At 38.3% G+C, this 19,374-nt stretch overlaps 1 protein-coding gene across 6 annotated transcripts in view; it reads left to right on the top strand.

Moving 5' to 3' along the window:
• The window catches only part of npas2 (neuronal PAS domain protein 2), a 43,785-nt gene that overhangs the window by 14,069 nt on the left and 10,342 nt on the right, over positions 1 to 19,374 (top strand). For 3 of the 6 annotated variants that reach the window (XM_030745875.1, XM_030745874.1, XM_030745872.1), the window contains exons 2-7: positions 14,767 to 14,965; positions 16,800 to 16,856; positions 17,425 to 17,579; positions 17,702 to 17,793; positions 18,106 to 18,195; positions 18,659 to 18,779. In XM_030745875.1, coding sequence (XP_030601735.1) covers positions 14,910 to 14,965; positions 16,800 to 16,856; positions 17,425 to 17,579; positions 17,702 to 17,793; positions 18,106 to 18,195; positions 18,659 to 18,779 — 571 coding nt within the window. In that variant the 5' untranslated portion in view covers positions 14,767 to 14,909. Of the gene's footprint in view, positions 1 to 5,960; positions 6,312 to 14,766; positions 14,966 to 16,799; positions 16,857 to 17,424; positions 17,580 to 17,701; positions 17,794 to 18,105; positions 18,196 to 18,658; positions 18,780 to 19,374 lie in introns of those variants that run through there. The other 3 variants (XM_030745873.1, XM_030745877.1, XM_030745876.1) reach the window with 3 other exon arrangements.

The raw sequence follows: 19,374 nt of genomic DNA, 5'->3' as shown, positions 1-19,374 counted from the left end.
ACATTCATGATGAGAACATCCAGTTCTATCCCATCCCAGTGGTGCTCTATTGGATTGAGAGCTGGTGACTGTGGAAGGAATTTGAGTACCGTGAACTCACTGTCATATCCTAGAAACCAGTTTGGGATGATTTGAGCTTTGCGACATGGAGCATTATCCTGCTGGAAGCAGCCATCATAAGATGGGTACACTGGTAATAAAGGGATGGCCATACTCAGGTAGGCCGTGGTGTTTAAATGATGCTCAGTTGGTACCAAGGGGCTGAAAGTGAGCCATGAAAATACCGTCACACCATTATACAACCACTACCTTTCATGTTGTTCATGCCAAATTATGACCCTACCATCCAGAATCGCAGCAGAAATTGTGAATCATCAGACTAGGCAACGTTTTTCAAAGCTTCTATTTTCCAATTTTGGTGAGCCTGTGCGAATTGTAGCCGCAGTTTCTTCTTTGTAGCTGACACAAGTGACACTCAGTGTGCTCTTCTGCTGCTGTAGCCCATCTGCTTCAAGGTTGGATGTGTCATGGATTCAGAGATGCTTTTTCCCATTCCTTGGTTGGAATGAGTGGTTATCTGGGTTAATGCTGCCTTCCTATTAACTTGAAGCAGTCTAGCAATTCTCCTCTGACCTCTGGCATCAACAAGGCACTTTCACCCAGGGTTATGTGGTAAAATCCCAGTAGATCAGGAGTTTCTGTAACGTGTGTAATGTGTGGCACCAGTGCCATACCATGTTCAGCCATTTAAATCACCTTTCTTCCCCTTTCTGATGCTCGGTTTGAACTTCAGCAGATTGTCTTTGCTATGGCTCCATTCCCAAATGCACTGAGTTGCTGCCATGTGATTAGATATTTGTGTAAAAGAGACGTTTCAACATGTGTACCCAATAAAGTGGCTGGTGAGTATATCTGCCAGTATCAAACTGTAGATTGCAGTTTGTACACTGTAAAACAACACTGACATGCTGGAAAACCTTTGTGCCAGTATTTAACTTTAGGTTAACATGGAAATTTATTGCGTAGCAGTCCTAAAACATGTATTTCAGCTGCTGTCGTGTGTTGTTAAAATTGTTGTAAGAAGAAATCAAGGAAGCTTACAGCTAGAAAGGCACTTTATTAATAGTCAACAGACTAACAAATGAGTTCCTGAGTTATGTATGAGAAATCTCCTAGGCCAGAATAAAAAATGGAAACTGGCAGCTTGATGGACATAGCTGCCTTGGCTGGGGGAAAGTAGACACTACACATTGTTACCATGGGAACACAGAGTGAACAGCAGTGCCACCGTCTAATTAATGACAGTCAGTGCTTCAGCAGAGGGCCGCAATGACATCATCAATACCAGCACCACAGATGTAGTGAGAGGGGATATGGCTTAATGTCTGAGTGATTATACAAATAGTCCACTTTCCACTGAAGGTGAGAGCAGGGTGGACAAAGGTGCAGGATGTAAAGAACACAACAATGAGCATTCATTATGTAGTGATGCCTGCTTATGAGCACTAAATGTCATCTCATTATCCAGTAGCATGACCTACATAAAAAGAGCGGCACTAATCTCTATGTAGGCGGATGGTGAATAATGCAGTAAAATGTGGGAGATCTTTATGAATCTTAGATGTCTTGTTGGTTGCTGGCAAAGTAATAATTTAGTTCAGAATGTTTCTATATAATCACCCTGGCATCGTGAACTGTCTGCTCATTGTTTTGGCACTATAATGTGTATTTGTGGACATGGAATCTACAGGAATAAGAAGATAACATTGACCTTCAGATGCTTTCATTAGGTGAATTATTCACTCTTAATACACAAAAAGCGCCATCATGTACCATTAAATATGTAAATAATGGTCATCGTTTTTATGAGAATTTACAATGCAAACAGCACTGCAGTTTAGCACAGCAGTTCTCTGAGCTGAACGCTACTGTCAGCATATGTTTAACTGACTTTTAATGTGTTAGCATGCTACCATCTGCTAATTAGCACTAAATTCAGCGCAGCTGAGGCTGATGTGCTGATGTGACAAATAAAGCTTGGCCCACCTGATGATACTGAAAAGCCATTTTGGCACATTTTGCAGTGTATTGAAAACTTACTATTATGACTGACTCTGAGAGAGACTTTAGAAGAATAAATGTTTATCTCTTGGTGGTACCAGAGGACAGGTCAGGGGCTTAAAAAAGTAAATTAAGATACATCTCTGGGAACCATCACCCAGCCAAGTCTAAACAACTGACAGACTGACTGACCAGCACGCCCATCCTTAAAGCTAAGCCACTGCACACAGCAGTGGTGGTAATTGGGTCAGAGTGCCAGATCCTTGCTAGATTTACTCTATCAGCCCAAAGAACATTGTTTGTACCTCTTTTACATGAAGTTGTCATGTTGGTGAGCTTCAGAACTTATCAGACCTTTGAAGAACCTAATTGCTGGGAAAGTCCAAGTACTGTATATGCATTACTGAAACTTTAGGAAAAAAAACAATGGTAGAGGAATCCTAAAATGAATCACTCCATACAGGAAAAAGCAGTACTCATTGACTTTAGATCTTTTTCTTTCCTGGTACCCTTTAGGGTAAAGCACTCTCAGAGCTGACAGATGGGTAAGTGTGCTGTGTGCACAGTGATGACTTCATATGGCATGATTTTTGGATGGAGTTTTTAGACACTTACCATTCCTCACCCCATGAAGCTTCAATACCTCTGTGGTTTTCTATTTTTGGTTTATGTTGGCACACAGCACATTTTGCATAGTTTCTTTGTCTGAGTTGAGCCATCGCAAACATGTAAATGCTCCTGTTTCTTCTTTGGGATGGCTGCATCACCAGTAGCTTCCTCAGGATACATTAACAATATAACATTCCTGTTGTGGTTTGTTCTCTTTTTTTGTCAGTGCTTTTTTGTTTTCCTCAAGGTTGACTGCAAAGTGCAAACAGACACTTTAGCTGCACTGTACGACCATATTGACTACATTTCAACAATATAAATCTATAAATCACAATTGGCGGCGACTAAAGTTTTAGTGCAATTCGACATTGCCCAGCCCTTCCTGCCAAGTCTGTGTCTGTCATCTACCTGACTATCAAGTTTTTCAGTCGTGACAAACTAGAACAACCAGTATGATCACACTATGGGAGTTAGAAAGAAATGGACAACTCTGAATGCAACACTGAATGTGCTCAGTGCAGTAGGGGGTCTTGGAGGTGCGTTGTGCCTTCACTTTGGTGGATCTGGCTGAACTGTAACAAACTTCACTTTCAACTGCTTCAGAGCAGTGAAACAAATCATTTCCTTCTACTGTGGCTTACTGTTATTTCATGAATTAATAGCCATTTCCTTTCATAGAAGAAGCTTAGAAGTACTGCAGATATCCTTGTAGTTCTGCCGTCACTTTTGTAAGTGCAGGACTGAGGATGCTGCACAAGCTAGATGTTAAAGGCTGACAGTGTGCAAGAACTGTGTCAAACTCTGTAGCTGCGGTGGTGCACTGGTCCACTATGAGCAGTGGTAATACAGGGGTTTTAGCTTCAAGGTTAGTTAGCACTGACAAATTACAAATAGTGTCGTGCCAAAGATTCAAGAGTCAGTTAAGAAGATACAGTCACCTGATGGAGGTTGCTTAAGTCTCTAGAGAGGCTTCACATATAACTTGGCTGGCAAAAATGGTATACTGGCACCACCTCATAAGCCAGTCACTGAAATTGGGACTACTACAACAGCTGCAAGCTGCATCAGCTGTGTGGAAAATATGACTCATTACATTAAGATGGTCATTGAGACAAGTGGTCTGCATATCTACCATGGCCTCAAATGTGCGTCTGGAGTTCAGGGACATCTGGAGAGAAATTCAAATCATAAAACATCACGACGACTGGCTTGAGCCAGCGGCAGCCGCTTGGTTGGCTTTGACTTTGAAATTATGTGTCCACGGGTCTTTTTTTTTTTTTTTATTTTCTGTCTGGGTTAAAACATTTTTTCTTTTGTTGTCATCTTAGCAACATGCTTTAAAAATAATGATGGAAAAAGAATCCAGATAGACCCACAAATATAGAAGATAAGACAAAGATTTTTTTTGTCATCTGTTGAGATTATATTACTTAAATTGTGCATATTTAATATTTTCTTACATTTTACAAGTTTTTTTAATTGATTTAAAAGGATTTACCAAAAATGTTCAAAGTACAAGCTGGCACTCACGGGTCAACACTCATTCTTCATTATGAAAAGCTCCATTTATCTAATTAAGAACATGCACTTAAGGCTCTCTAATGTCAAAGGTTGACTTAAAACAGTTGACACTCACTCTCTCTCTCTAATGAGATGAGGCGTAACAGGTGAGGCAGTTGATTCTTATGTGCTCTGTACTCTTTATTCACATGAGAACTGACCTTTATTACAAGATATACTGTTAAGGAAATGCATTCATGCACCCAGAGCATCTTTAATAAGAAGGAAAGGATAGCACAGGATGATAAGGAATGAAAGCATTAGGGTAAAAGTAGTCAGAGCAATCAAAGATTTGGCTATTTCTTACTGAAAAATTGTTTTTTTTTTTTTTTAATTCTTATTATATAATTCAAAATAGGGTCTGCTTATTTGTTTGTGAATAAGCAGGCATTGTGTTAAAATAGCAACGTCAATCCTCTATTCTGCTAATTAGTAGAGCGTGACAGTTGTGAAACTATGACCGTGAAAAGACTCACACATTTAGCACCTAATTACTGCTGTTAAGATTCTGATCTTTAATCTTTAAAGATTAAAGATCCTGATGTTTAATCTTTAAAGATTAAATAACCATTTAGGTTTGTCATAGGAATAACAAAATAACAATTATTCTATTTAACATTAAGATATTATAAATAATTTGTCACCAAATGAGAGCAATAATCAGTAGCAGTGGAATTGTGGCTCCAGCCACGTAGAATTAATGTCATGTTAATAAAGTTTAGGACTTGCTAACTGTGGCTGGAGTGCAGATAGACGCTGTCCAGATGGCACAATTAGATAAACTACTGATATAATTGTGACAATCATATGGCCATACTAATAGTGTTGTTTAGAGTCTAAAGTATAATCTTTGGGTCATTTTTTTTTTAAAGTCTCCAAATAGTTTCTACAGGTAAATAGATTCTCTTAAATGTTCACAGGCAATTGTTTTAAAGCTCTCAACATGCCCACATCTGCAGCTTCTTGTGAAGTCATTTGACAAATGCAAAATATTTGGAGCCTGTCCATCATTAGCCTTTGAAATTAGTCATGCAGACTGCTGACCCACATTTGGGACTTCGGCTGAGGGAGAAGGAAACCAGGAAGTTGTTTAAAAAAAAAAAAAAAAAAATAACAAAGGAAGTGTATGGGGAAGTACTTAAGTGAGGGAGGGGGGCAAAAACAAAAGTCTTCAGCTTCTTGTTTTGCTTATGGATTGAAGTGTCATCATTTTTCTGTATGCCCCCCAGATTTAAATAAATGGTTTATAAACTTATAAACAGGGTCAGACTGGCTAATCTGCTCCGTCTTGCTGGCAGGGAGGAGGCACCATTCACCCCCCTCCTCCTCCTTCACATGTGATTTGCCTTAATATACCAGCAGTACCTGTAAGGTCATTTTTCATCATGTCATCACCCCCGTATGAATTCAGCTTGTGAATGTAAACCTAGAGCTTAGTAGATTAAAGGTTAGGCTACTATGGCCAAGTCTTAGTAGGCTTCACAGTTTGAAACCTCGGCGCAAACCCATATTACATATATTATTCTTTACAGAGCTCTAATGACATTTAGTGGGTTATTATTCATTAAGCACGTGTTAAAGATTGCAATCTGCCCCCTCCTTATCGGTCACCAGCGCAGGTTGCTTTCGGTTGTGTTGCACAGCCGATCGCTGCTTATGCTGCTGCTGCCTTCGTTACCCGAGTATTGAGCTACCAGCTGACCTACTTTCTCTGCTCTCAGCCACTCGGTCCTGTTTACAAGCCGCTGCCAGCGGAGGATGTGGAGTACAGAGCCTGGAAAAAAAAAAGACAGCCCGCAACTACAGGGGGAGAAAATACAGCCACGAATGAGAAATTTGTTCCTCTGCTGTTGATAAATTAGGACTGTCAAAGCCGCGGAGAGCTCACCGGCGATTAATAACTGCACATTATTAACTTAAGGCGTTGTTATGCAATGTAACGCTTTCAGCGCTCTCGCCCGGTTAGTCAGAGGCTGCTGATTGTGCTCGGCTGCTATGGTGTAGTTTTTTTTTTTTAAAAATGCCTAATTTGGTTAAAGTTAAGTGTGGATCCGGATTTCTGCTGGAGACCTGTTTTCAAGGTATGTGAGATTTAACTTAAGCTTTCAGTTTCGCGTCACTGTGACAGATGAGCGCAAAATGTTGTCATAGGTTGCTGCCACCCCGCTTACTCCGTTTTATATCATCAAAGTTCAGACTGGTCTCTTTTTTTCCCATTAAAGTAGAGCGACCGCATGATTGTTAGATCTAGTATAGGCTGATTATTTTTGCTCGGTTAAAATCCAGGAGTCTATATATTTGACAGCGTTAGCGCTCTTGAATGCTGCTTACATGTTTTCAGCTCGGAGTCATCAAGTGCCCTGGTTACAAGGTTGAAATAACCTATTCCGCCCCCCCCGCTGTGCCCTCCGATGATGGCATTAATGGCCATAACACTAAAAGGATTTTCGTCACTGCTTCCTCTAAGACGCCACATAGAAAATGTTAAATGTCACCGGAAAATATATGCTTAGATAATTTCTCAGCAGGCTTAGGTCAGGCTGATGTTACCCAACCTGGCAGCTTTAAGCCTACTGGAGTTCACATTTCTCTGACTAACCCACGGTCTTCCAATTCAAAAGGCATCCGGTGCTCTTTTTTTCTTAGAAGTGAACGGTATTTCTCATAGCAAAGCATTTCCACTGTTTGAGCCTGCATGAAATGTGGCAATACTATTTATTTGCCCTGTACATATTGGAAAGTTAGTTATCTATTTAACTGGAAAGTTAAAGGGCCGGTGAGTGCCCTCATTGGCCTTTCCTCTGTTTTTCATTTATGGGTTTGCAACCAGTAGAAGTGCTCCCCGCTTTCTTATCAGTTAAGGGGAGCTACACCTACACTAGAAACCACAACACATTTGGAAACATGTTTTTAAATGTTATTTAAAAGCATTTTGAAATGTGTGTTCGTGTTTGTCTATGCCCACCATCTGTGCATATAGAGTGATTATAAGATCAAGTGTTTTGGTAAATTGTGGTGATGCTTATTAATATGAATATGATACAGTAATGAAGTAAATGAGTTAAGGGTAAAAATGCTGTGCAAATTATTTTCGACTTTATGTAATCTAGGCTTAAGCAGCCAGACCTAGATACATGTTAATACAATTCCACACTGACTGAAATTAAGCTTGTCCAGGCCCAGTTAGTGTTTACCTGACAGCTTGAGCTGTCAGCTCGAAACCAGATGCAGGTGGAAGTGGTCAGACAATGTAAACCTATGACAAGCAGATAGTAGTTGTGTAAAGCAGGCTATCTTTCAGTGCAAGAGCCACAAAACAGCTCTCTGTGTGGACTACCAGAGCAGTGTTGGGGAACGGTATTGGCTGTCAGAAAACCTGAAGACAGACTTTATCTGTTACCTGGTTCTCTTTCTTGTGTATTATTTGGTATTGTGATATTCCAGGATTGCAAAAAGTTATATATAATACTTTTATGAATCATTAGGCCAACTCAGCTTATCATGACACATTTCGTCCGGTTAGTCAGAGGCTGTGGTTTTATCACTGTCATGATGATAAACATGTTTTTCTTTTTGTTTTTTTTTAATTGTGAGCTTTCAGTCTGGGAATCATTTTTGGCAGAGCACCTGATGTATTTGTTAATAGCATATGCATGTTTTTCACTTGTAACTCCACAATGTAAATGCATAACCATGAGTGCAGCTTGTATTTCCAAGCTACATTCTTTTTGAATTCATTGCAGATTTTTCCTAGTGGCTATAACCAGTGCACTGGTTTACACGTTTGCCTAGCAAGCAAAAGATCCCCCGGTTTGATCTCAGGAGGAGACTCAAATCCCTTTGGGGTTGCGACAGGAAGGGCATCTGGCATAAAAACTCTGCCAAATCAAACATGCGGAGCTACCCACTGTGGCAACCCCAGGGAGCAACTGAAAGTAGCTTCTTTATTACTTTATTTTCTTATGGCTTTTGCTTGTATTCTAAAGCAGTTTTGTGCATTTATCAAAGTCTGTATATAAAAGACAGACACAGCAATTGTGCTGCCAAGTTGGGTACCTGCTAATAACACTTAAATCAAGTATTGGAGTTAGACTCACCAATGCTGGAGCAGACTTCTTATATGGGTTGTTAGCACTGCATCGCAAGCCATTTTTTTTGTAAAGTAATTGAATAAAAGGCACAGACGCCACAAACACATTAGAGAGGAAAAAGCTGTGTCGCAGATTAGCTGAAGTGATGCCTAGCATGTAGCTAGCTGCTAGAGCTGCTGTGTTGGCATCCAGCGGTCAGTCAAACCAGCCCTGCCCCAATAATGTATTACTGTAAACCTTAATGAAATTTAAAAGGCTGAGTTGTTTAAAAAAACAAAAAACAAAAAAAAAAAACACTTTTACAGCTGTCCTGTAAGAGGAAATTAGTTCTAGAAACCATAACCTTTGTTGCACCAGTGTGTTAGCCTCAAGCAGCCATTTGAAAAATCCCAGCTTCTCATACTTCTGCGCTGGCCTAGTTTTTTTTTTTTTAACCCTAACCTGCTTTTTAAAAATTTCTTTCTTAAATCAGACTTAGCCAAGAGGTAAAATTTAAAAGGTTTTAATTTTCTGATCTTATGATATTGGTATCCGTTGGGTTTTTGCACATGAAATTTAATTGTGTGTTGTGATTATAAATCAGAAGGTGAAACAATTCAACAGACAGACATCCATGTTTTTAGTTAAATCAACAAATGAAACACCAGAAAAATCACCAGGGTAGTGTTCCCAGTCCTGCTCCTTGCTCAGAGACATTAAGGAGAGAGCTGCCTCAGTGTTAATATTACGATAAAATCTCGTGATTGTTGAACTGTATCAGACTCGTATCTTTAAATTTGTAGTCAAAATATTTATATACTGGGTTTTGCACACTACCGTTGCAAGTCTTAATTCTAATTTGTGAGTTGTGGAATAAATTATAGACAGGAAAATTACATAGTTCTTGATCAGTTTAACACAATTCAAAACAGCAAATTGTCTGGTCTGTGGCCTTAGAGATTAAAGACTGGGTTTTGCACCTGTATACTCATGATTTTAAAAAAAATTCTAACTGAGCTGTGCTCACTATGGACATGGACACACTTACAGTATGTGAATGTCAACTATATAGGAAAAATGTTAATTAAATCTATTCTACATCATGTGGCAGAAAATCTTTAAAGCTTCTGTCCGTATGGTTTGGCGTTCGCATGTTCATTGGCCATGTCCCAATCATTGATGTCAAACAGGGGAAATATATACTGTCAGCATCTCCCTCTGCAAGCCAGTATTAATGTTTCTGATGCTATTAAAAACAACCAATTTGCTGCTGCTTTTGCATAAGGGTAAGCCATCATTAGCTAAGATCCACAGATAATGACCGTGACACCTAATATTTTTTTAAAACTTGGATTTACAAAATGACAAAAAAACAAATCAAAACAAAAAAAAACAATGTATGTGAATGTGGATGCAGCTCCTGACTCAGGGTTTTTTAAAAAATCATCACAAATACCTAGCTAAAGGTGAAAAAGCAAAAGTGAAGAGTACATGAGGGGTTTTTAGATGCCATTCATTGCAGTGGAGGAGTACTTTAGATCCTCAGCTGAAAGCAAGCAGCGTGACACCAACATTTTTCCTTATAAGCATTAGTGATTTTTACTGACTCATGTTTGAAATGAGAATAAGGCTCGTAATGTTTCAAATTTGAATGCAAACTAGTTTTGTTTCAAAAAGTAGTGATAATAGTTATTAAGCTCATTTAACCTAATAACAAACTATAGTTTAGAGTTTAGAACTTTATTAAACTGTAAAATAAAGCCTACATGCTTTAAAAGAAGCCAACAATTCACATGTAGGGAGAAGGAAAAAAAAAAGTCATTTATCACCATTGTTATTGCTTCAGGCCCCTTTTACAGCCTGTTTACACACGGTGTTCATCATGAACTTGAACTTGAGTGTACCCACCTTGTGAAGTGCGCTCAGGTTTCAATTTAAATACCCGTAGGCACGAGTGTAACGAGACTCGGATGTTTTTTAGCTGTTGACCTTCCAAGGTGTGGTTTAACCTCAATACTAGAATGCGGGTGGATATGTGAAGTTTATTTTAGCTTTGCACAGTGAAGATACATAGAAAGCTGGATGAAGTGATTCTTAAAGCAGCTAAAGTAGTGTGTGTGTTTCTAGTTAATCTTGCCAAAAAAGACATTTACTCAGTAGATCAGTTTATGAGTGTTAATATCTGTTGCTTGCTATATTGGCTTTCTTGTTTTGTCAACATTTCAGGAATGCCTTTCTTTCGGTGTCATGCTATAAAAGCATAAACAGTCTAAAGAGTAGTTTGGCAGTAAGTAGGGCAGTAAATGCAGAAATTGTGTTTCTGATTAAACATTGGCATTTCCCCTCTGCAGTAGCTAATTTTTTTTTTTTTTAGCTGAGAGCATTTCTCATCAATCTGGCCATATTAAAATTAGCTTGAATTTTCAGCAACTCTTTAGAACTTCATTCTGAGGGTTGCTTAATATACATACATATGCAATACACATAATGTATATATAATGTACTTTTCTCATGTGTTTGTATTTACCTTTGGGTGGAAATCTTCACTAAGCGAGGTGAACCTGGAAGTGGGATGGCAAGTTTGTATAATCATAAAGAGGATGTGTTTAGCTGCAGCCTAATGTTAAGATTTAACAAATTTGTGGTGATCAAAAGCATAATGTCAGCTTGTTAACATGGTAACCTTTTCCCCAACAGTACATTAAAAATGTCTGACTTACTACTTTGCAGTAAAAGGTTTTCAGGAACATCTTCTTGCTTTGTGCCTCTCATTTGAGTTCCTTACCTTATTAGCTGACTCTGACCCATTTGATGCTCTACAAATGGCTACATATGGGCTACAAATAGACTACATATATGCCTTTGACGGAAGAAAGGCAACCAGAAATATAAATCATGGGTAAGTGATTTTTGTCTGCTGATCTGTATTTTGGACTGGAAGGATTTTACTGTGAAGCAGATCCAGAAAGCTGAGAGGAGTTTCTGCAGTAAAACAGACAAGGATAGGATAACAAATTATTAAACAGTAGAGCCTGAATTTAATGCAAAAGCATTTAATTTTTTTTCTTTTTGTATGAATTGGCTTGAAAATATAGCATAAATGATATGCTTTTAGTTTAACCATGGTAGTGTTTGATATATTAGCTGTGTGCATAGACAAATATTAAACATGCAAGGTTTAAAGGGCCTTTTTGCCCCAAAGTGAAATTCAAATAATTTTCCTTCTTTGGCATTTACTGTATCCTGATTGTTTTGGTGTGAGCTGCCCGGTTCTGGAGATAAAAGTGCTAAATTCTTTCTTTTAGACTTAGAGCCCTACTTATACTGTATACCGGCCACGCTGATACACCGGCCAGTATTAACTATTTACCAGTATATCAGTATTGGCATTTGTGGGGGCTGATAAATAAAAATCAAGAAGTAAAGAAGAGAAGGGAGAAACATCCTTCAATCATGTTATCAGTGTTGATGTTGCATAGTTTGCTTAACAAAACACTTCCCCGTTGGCCATACGTGTTTGGATAACCACAAACACATTTGTTGCAACAGTAACACAGATTACAGTAAAACTGTATTCTCATATTACCTCTGTAAGAACTCATAAATATCTACACATAGCAAATGTCAGATTTGCTATGGAAGAAAAAAAATGCTGATCGATATATCGGATTTTTAAAACATCAAACATCAGTGTCTGTCGGGCTCTACTTTAGATTAAATTAAACCAGATTAAAAAAAATTTTTTTTAAATCTCTACAAAACTTCTTGCTTCAGGTAGCAACTATTTTCATTCTACCATCTACATTCACAACTGAGTCGACATGGGGTCAGCTAACATCACAGCTGTTTTCATCGTGTCACGCTGTCATTAGCGTGACGCTCTCGTCATGGCTAGATGGACCATTTCTTCTGCAGTGATACAGCTGGGAGATGATATTTAGTAAAAGAGAAGACTGTTCCTGTATTACTGTCATTTGTAGGGCGTAGAGCACAAGGGAAGGGTCTTTTAGTTCTATTATATTTAAGAGAAGGAAGACCCTTCCAAGGCTGATCCCTCCAAAACTGGGCAGTTCTCATCAAAACTACATACATGGATAAACATCTTTTCATATGTTGCCTCTAAAGGAATGCATATAATTACATTTCTGCAACAGTGTTGGTGCCCAAGTGGTTTCTGGCTCAATTAACTCAGGCTGAAGGGGTGTTTAAACACCAGCGTCAAACTATTGTATGTTTCTATATGCTCTATAAGAGTTTGGAAACTGAAGATATAAAATGATTCCTTTCATGAAGAAGGAAAGGGTATGGGCCATCTTGACGGCAACTGCAGAATGCAGACTTTTTTTTTTTTTAGACCAGAGCCTTTTATTCTTTTTTTGCAGTTAACTGTTAAAGGCTGCAACACATCACTCTATTTCCAGTGACAGTGATTTTCTTGTCCCCGTGGGTCACATTTTAGATGCAAAATTATGGAAGCAGCAATATTGAGTTATTGTGCTTGAGGCCACTCAGTTTGGAATAAGACAAACACAGACGACTGCCTGCATTAAGATGGACCACTAACTATAATTATAACTTGAATATAATTGTTACAGAGTTGAATTTATTTCCAGACCACAAAACCACAAACAATTTTAATCAAGGTTAAAGGAAAGCATGTGAGTTGCTTTCCTACTGGAAAGTGCCTGGAATATAATAATTGCTCTTTATTATTGGCTGACTAAGGAAATGCATGGTATTCTGTCAAGCCACAATAAGGGAAAAACATATGTTTTCATGTATATATTTATATGGAGACACATTATTAATTGGTCTTAAGTGAACACAGTCTAATGTTGTTCAGTGGCAGCTGGCCAAAGCTCGGCTCTGTGAGTTCTTAATTTGGTCTATAAAAGAAGCGTCTGCTTCATGTTGTTTAAGCTGGCCATATACAAAGGATGTTTGAAGAAGGCTGTTGTGTTCTCTGTTTTTTTTTTTTTCAGGCCAGGTTATCAAAAGATGTGTTTGCTTCAGACATTTTTCTAGGTCAGGGGAGCTCATCCTAAGCAAAGACGCTTCTTAAGTGATGAAGTACTCTAGCCAGGTGAAAATGGTTAGTTTGCTTCATGTTGTATTATTAATACCTTTCAGCAGAACACATTAAGTCCTCATGGTAAAAACTCATTCTCAGATGAATGAAATGTGTGTATTTTTCCTGAAGGCAAGTTCTAAAGAAAATGTCATCTTAAATGGTGTTAACATTACTGTAACTCTAATTGATCTGTTAGAACAGCAAGATAAGGATGTGCCGGTATAGCTCACTGGATTCAGCAGGCAAACCATGCGCTGAAGGCCTCCTGTATCATTGCAGTGGCCCAGGTTTGAATCTGTGCTGAGGCACACATTTAAAGTCATTACACTAAAAACAGTGGCGAAGCTTGCAACAAATTTCACATTTTTTTTTTGTTGTTGATGTGTTTTCAACGTGGCTGGGGAGCACCTTCATTTTAAAGATTTGATCACAAGCTTTTCATTCAAGTTTGGAAATCTAAAGTCTTGTGGTAACAGTAATGGTACCATGTTTGCTTTTTATTCAGGATTTTTAAGATTCAATTAGAAAAACTGTGGATTTGATTGCAGAAATGTGCTGGGAACAAGCAGTCAGTCTACACTCACAGACCCCTTTATTAGGTAGATCTTGCTAATACTGGGTTGAACCCTCTTTTGTCTACAGAACTGCTTGATTCAATCAACAGAAGATGGATACACTGTAGTAATAAAGGGATGGAAGTGGTCAGCAACAATATTCGGGTAGGCTCTGGTGATTAAATGATGCTCAGTTGGTGCTGAGTGGTCCAAAATGTCCCTAGAAAATGTCCCCCACACATTACACCACCACCCCCAGCCTGAGCAATTGATACGAGGCAGGATGGATCCATGCTTTCATGTTGTTTATACCAAATTCTGACCCTACCATCTGAATATCTCAGTAGAAATCAAGACTCATTAGACCAGGCCAGTGAGTCTGTGTGAATCACAGCCTCATTTTTCTGTTCTTAGTTTTTAGCCTCAGGGTTTGATTCGTGTGTGTTCAGAGATGCTCTTCTGCATATCTTTGTTGTAATGAGTGTTTATTTGAGCTACTGTTGCCTTCCTATCAGCTCTAAGTAGTCTGGCCTTTCTCCTCTGACCTCTGACATCAAGGTATTTTTGCCTAAAGAACTGCCAACGACTGGATATTTTCTCTTTTTTGGATCATCATCTGTAAACCTTAGAGATGCTTGTGTGTGAAAATCCCAGATCAGCAGTTTCTGAAATACTCGGTCTGGCACCATCACCCATGCTACATTTAAAGTTAATTAAATCGCCTTTCTTCCCCTGATGCTCAGGTTAAACTTTAGCAGGTTGTCGAGCAGGTGAACAGGTGTATCATTGACTTAATGTATGCCCTGCAGTTTTTGCTCAGTAGTTTTGTCTGTTTTCACAGGATTTGCTGTTTCTTTAGTCGAATTGAGGAGGTGGTAGACAGCTGGTCCGTGCTAAGCTTTCCTAAAAGAGCGTTCAGACAAGGACGGCGCGGATGGGACTTAAAAGACTTCAGAAAGGGCCTGGTTGGCAGAAGGAGTGAGTATGGACAACCTTTCTGAATTCGGTGGCTCCTGTCCGTCTGGCCGCAGGGAATGGGAGTGAGTATCAAATAAAGCTCGCTTCATTTTGATTTCTTTATTTAGTTTATGCTTCATAAACAGCCCTGTAGAGCTACAAACAATATATTGTTCAAATAATTCTGCAAAATCTTATGCATGTATGATGAAGGCATTAAATTTGTACATTTTAAGAGTTGAAACAAACCTGGCATAATGTTGTGTGTGCATATCTGTGTACTGAAGGCCTCCTATACATTGCTTTAATCTCCTATCTCACATCCTTTATAAGTGCAGATATGTGGCGTAGATAAGTTAAGTTATAAGTAAGATGGTATAGTTGGGCTTTTGGTTGAGACTTCATGGATTGTTAGCCACAATATTGGGTAAGTGATTAACCAGTCAAAATGCAGTGAGTTTGGCTATAGAGGCAAGCCTTTAAAGGAGGCAGATGTCTTAAGCTAAATGAACAAATTCTTTCTTTAATCTTTTTGACGAGTCTCACTGGCTTCTTCAAACCGATGAGATGTAGGTATGAAAAAAATGTTTCCATTATCCAGTGATTGTATGTTGAATATTTCAGTGTTTAGATGTTTATGTTATTTTCAAAGCTTCTAAACAAATAAAATGGAAATACTATTCATGTTTGCAAAGACATCTGTCAGGCAAACTAGTGTGACTAGTTACCATTTAAAAATAACTTTGTAGACATTCTCATCTAGCAAAGCTTTTCATAGTCTTATTGTAAATATACATGCACAAAACTACAATACATGAAAGAGAGGTCGAAACATAACACGTTTAACACGTGAGAAGAAGGTACTAAATGTTGGATTTGAACAACTGGAGAAAATGTGCATCTTGCATGACCCTAAGTTTGAGTTGTGTGCTGTTCAATATTCAGGCAGCGCTCTTAGAACTCGTCATCTGCAATGCAAAGCTACAAACCTTTTATACACATGTGATCAAAATACATGCATCCATCAAGAGTAATGAAGCATTTTATGAATCACTGTGGGGTTATATTAATATTGATCAAGTGGAATAATAAGTTAGACTCACACAGTTTGGAATACAGTCGTAGCTTCATTTCTAGGTTAATAGTTCCTCAGTAGTAGTATTACCTGTTTGGTTTATGATGTACAATCCAGTCATTTTTTTTAATACTGTAAAGATAAGGCTTGGGCTGAGACCTATCACATTATCACATGATAATCACATAGCAATGAATATAGTTCAGGTCAGTCAGTGCAACCTTGAAAACATGTTCTTATTGGTTGCTTTTTGGGAAAAGTTGTATTTTAATGTTATTTTATGCATAATTCACTGTTAGTTCACAAGGGTACAGTCTCACTCTTTGCATAAATGCACATGGCTGCCACAGTCAGTGTGAATGAGTGAGAAAGAAAGAATTTTCAAAATAAATTACTGTTGAAAAAAAATGAATCCTGCTCTGACAAATTGCTCCTGGCCACACCCAGGTCAAAGTCATATGTTGGTGAGGCAGATTACATTTAACGCAATTCTTTATGACTGATTATCTCTTTTGCTGCTGATAAACCCATTGATAAACCTGCTGTTGTGTATTCAGGTAGTAAATATCCTGTTATTAAAGATATGGACAGTGACTAATGACTTTCTGCCATTAAACATCCAACCACGTGAGCCTGCGCAGGCGCGCTGAATATAAACCAAAAATGCAAATATGGAGTAGGTCGCTTGTATGTCAGTGACCTGTTAGCAATGTGAGAAATCCGCATTGCTAAAAAAAAAAAAAAAACATGCCATGCTCTTTCATATTGTCATATTATCATTGTCACACATGTTTTATGACATCAAAGAAACTTCATCCTAACCTCAATCTTTCTGTTTCAAGCACCAATAGCTGCATGGAAGATTTAATGGATGAAGATGAGAAGGACAGGGCAAAAAGGTACTCACTTTTGTGTACACTGTACAAACACTGTGTGTGTGTGTGTGTGTGTGTGTGTGTGTGTGTGTGTGTGTGTGTGTGTGTGTGTGTGTGTGTGTGTGTGTGTGTGTGTGTGTGTGTGTGTAAAAAACTAATTTATTACAATAAAAATGGATGAATTTAGTGGGGAAACAGATTTCTGGCAGCAGGTGATCTCTTTAAAAGAAACTTAAAGGCTGGATATAATAAATGAAAAAAAAACATTTTTCTGACAGTTACATTTTTATAGTTCTGGACTCTTTTTGCTCGCATATATAATTTACACACTTAGAGAGTGGTTAAACTCCAGATTAACTAATTAAGTCTTAGCTGGTATCTGACTGATCAGTCTAGGACATGGTGTCAAAAGATGTAAAGATGAGTCAGTGGTAGAAAATGATGAATTTTTTCATGCCTTATTTTTATACCAAAGTCCACCCACAGATTACAACAAACTCCAAGCTGTCTTAGCTTTTGCATCTACAGTGTAAACAGGATAATTAAACTAAAATCACCAATTTTTTTGTTTGCAATAATTGTCCTGCTTTAGGGCATCCCGTAACAAATCGGAAAAGAAAAGAAGAGACCAATTCAATGTGCTCATCAAAGAGCTATGCACCATGCTGCAGGGCCAGGGCCATCCGCGCAAGATGGACAAGTCCACCATATTGCAGAGGACTATTGACTTTTTGCAGAAACAGAAAGGTAGGAGCTTTAATGTAGTCTACAGATGGCATGGATTAGTTTTTTTTAAAGATTTATATTTAATTTTGGTATTTTAATAGACTTAATTCTAGCATTTTTCCTTGACCTTCTATCTTTTTCAGACATCACTGCACAGAACAACACTTGCGATGTGAGGCAGGACTGGAAGCCTTCATTTCTCAGTAATGAGGAGTTCACTCAGTTAATGCTGGAGGTAAATCTTAGTAGGATGTCTTTGTACAATAGCTGTTATTTAACTGTGCAATCACCTAATATTGATAATCAAAAGCAAAGCTACATCCTCCTGAAAATGAGGATTTTTATTTTAAGTGCACGTATTTAAGGTTTGCTATAAAATCAACAGTAAAGAAGTGATGTGCAGAAACAGAGTAAAGAACAGCACAGTAACATGTCAGGATAGCGTGCTGACGGATTAATCAAGACTCTATGAAACATTGTAGAAGTGTAATTTTTCAACATACTGTAACACAGTAACATGACTGTGGTAACTTCCTCCCTCCTGCAGGCCCTAGATGGTTTCTTGGTTGCATTAACTACAGATGGCAACATCATATACGTGTCTGACAGTGTGTCCTCACTTATTGGCCATTTACCGGTAAGTAAGAGAGCCTAAATCAAATTCATGCAAACATCAAAACTCATATTTTCACTTAAGTATAAATAGCAGTGGCTCTTTGAGTTATATGTGTACCAAATAATTATTAGACAACATTAGACTTCACTTTATCTGTTCCTGGATGTTTATTTTATTTTTGTTGCCATAACTATAAACATTATATACCTAATTTAGGCACTGAGCGTATGAACTGTATCTCTCTAGTCATGACAATAGAAAAAACACAATTTGGTACTTTTATTAATCTTATCTAAAGCAGAATTACATTGTGACTCCCATTAAGACTGTTGTGTAATATATCATTTGTTGAAATGGTGCCAGTAAAATGGGGGAAAAAAAAAAAAAGTGGCAAAGACTACAATTAAATCCAGAAATTATATGTGTATTGATTATGTCAAACATCCAAAAGACTGACTGCCATTCGTCTGTCCTTTTGCACCAGTCAGATATGGTGGACCAAAATATCTTGAATTTCCTCCCGGAGCGGGAACACGGGGAGGTGTATAAGCTGCTATCATCCCACATGCTGATGACTGACCCCATTGCTGCTGACTTCCTTGACAGTGAGTATCCCGCTGAGCGGGCTCTCTGCACACACTGTGTCTGGGTCATCATGTTGAAGCACAGCGGAAGTGGAAAGGTTAAAGCCTGTAGACTGTCTCCCACTTCAGGAGATCAAAATACTGCATACATAACAGTCAGTAATGGCGTAATTCTTCACTAAGAATCAGCTCAGAAGTGTTGACTCAACAATCTTTTTTTTCTTTGTTTGAAATGCAAAAACAGACTTTTTAGCCCAAAACGTATTTACAGAAGCTAGATGAATTACGGTCTGCAGTTTACTGCTTGATAGTGGTTGCTGATTAGTGTGTATCTATGATTAGACTTTTAGCTAATAATAGGAGCTAGCTTAGTATCATAGTTAAGACTTTAAATCACTGTTATGTTAGCACAGTAATCCAAAGCAGTGTAGTATGGGAGGCTCAAGGCATTGACCTTAATCCTGTGTTACTATTGGACTTTTCTGGGGAAGAGAGCGGGCGAGTCGCAAGTGTCTCGGCCTATCTTTAGAGACCTAAATAGCAAACTGTCACAAAGCCAAGTCTGCAGTAAACAGTATCCCTTCAGCACATCTATCATTTTTGTTTTTCATGAAAA

The sequence above is a fragment of the Archocentrus centrarchus genome, chromosome 14 (genome assembly GCF_007364275.1).
Source record: "Archocentrus centrarchus isolate MPI-CPG fArcCen1 chromosome 14, fArcCen1, whole genome shotgun sequence".
In the NCBI taxonomy this organism is placed as follows: Eukaryota; Metazoa; Chordata; class Actinopteri; order Cichliformes; family Cichlidae; genus Archocentrus; species Archocentrus centrarchus.
Note: the sequence above shows the minus strand (reverse complement) of the source record. Positions and strands in the feature narration are given on the sequence as shown.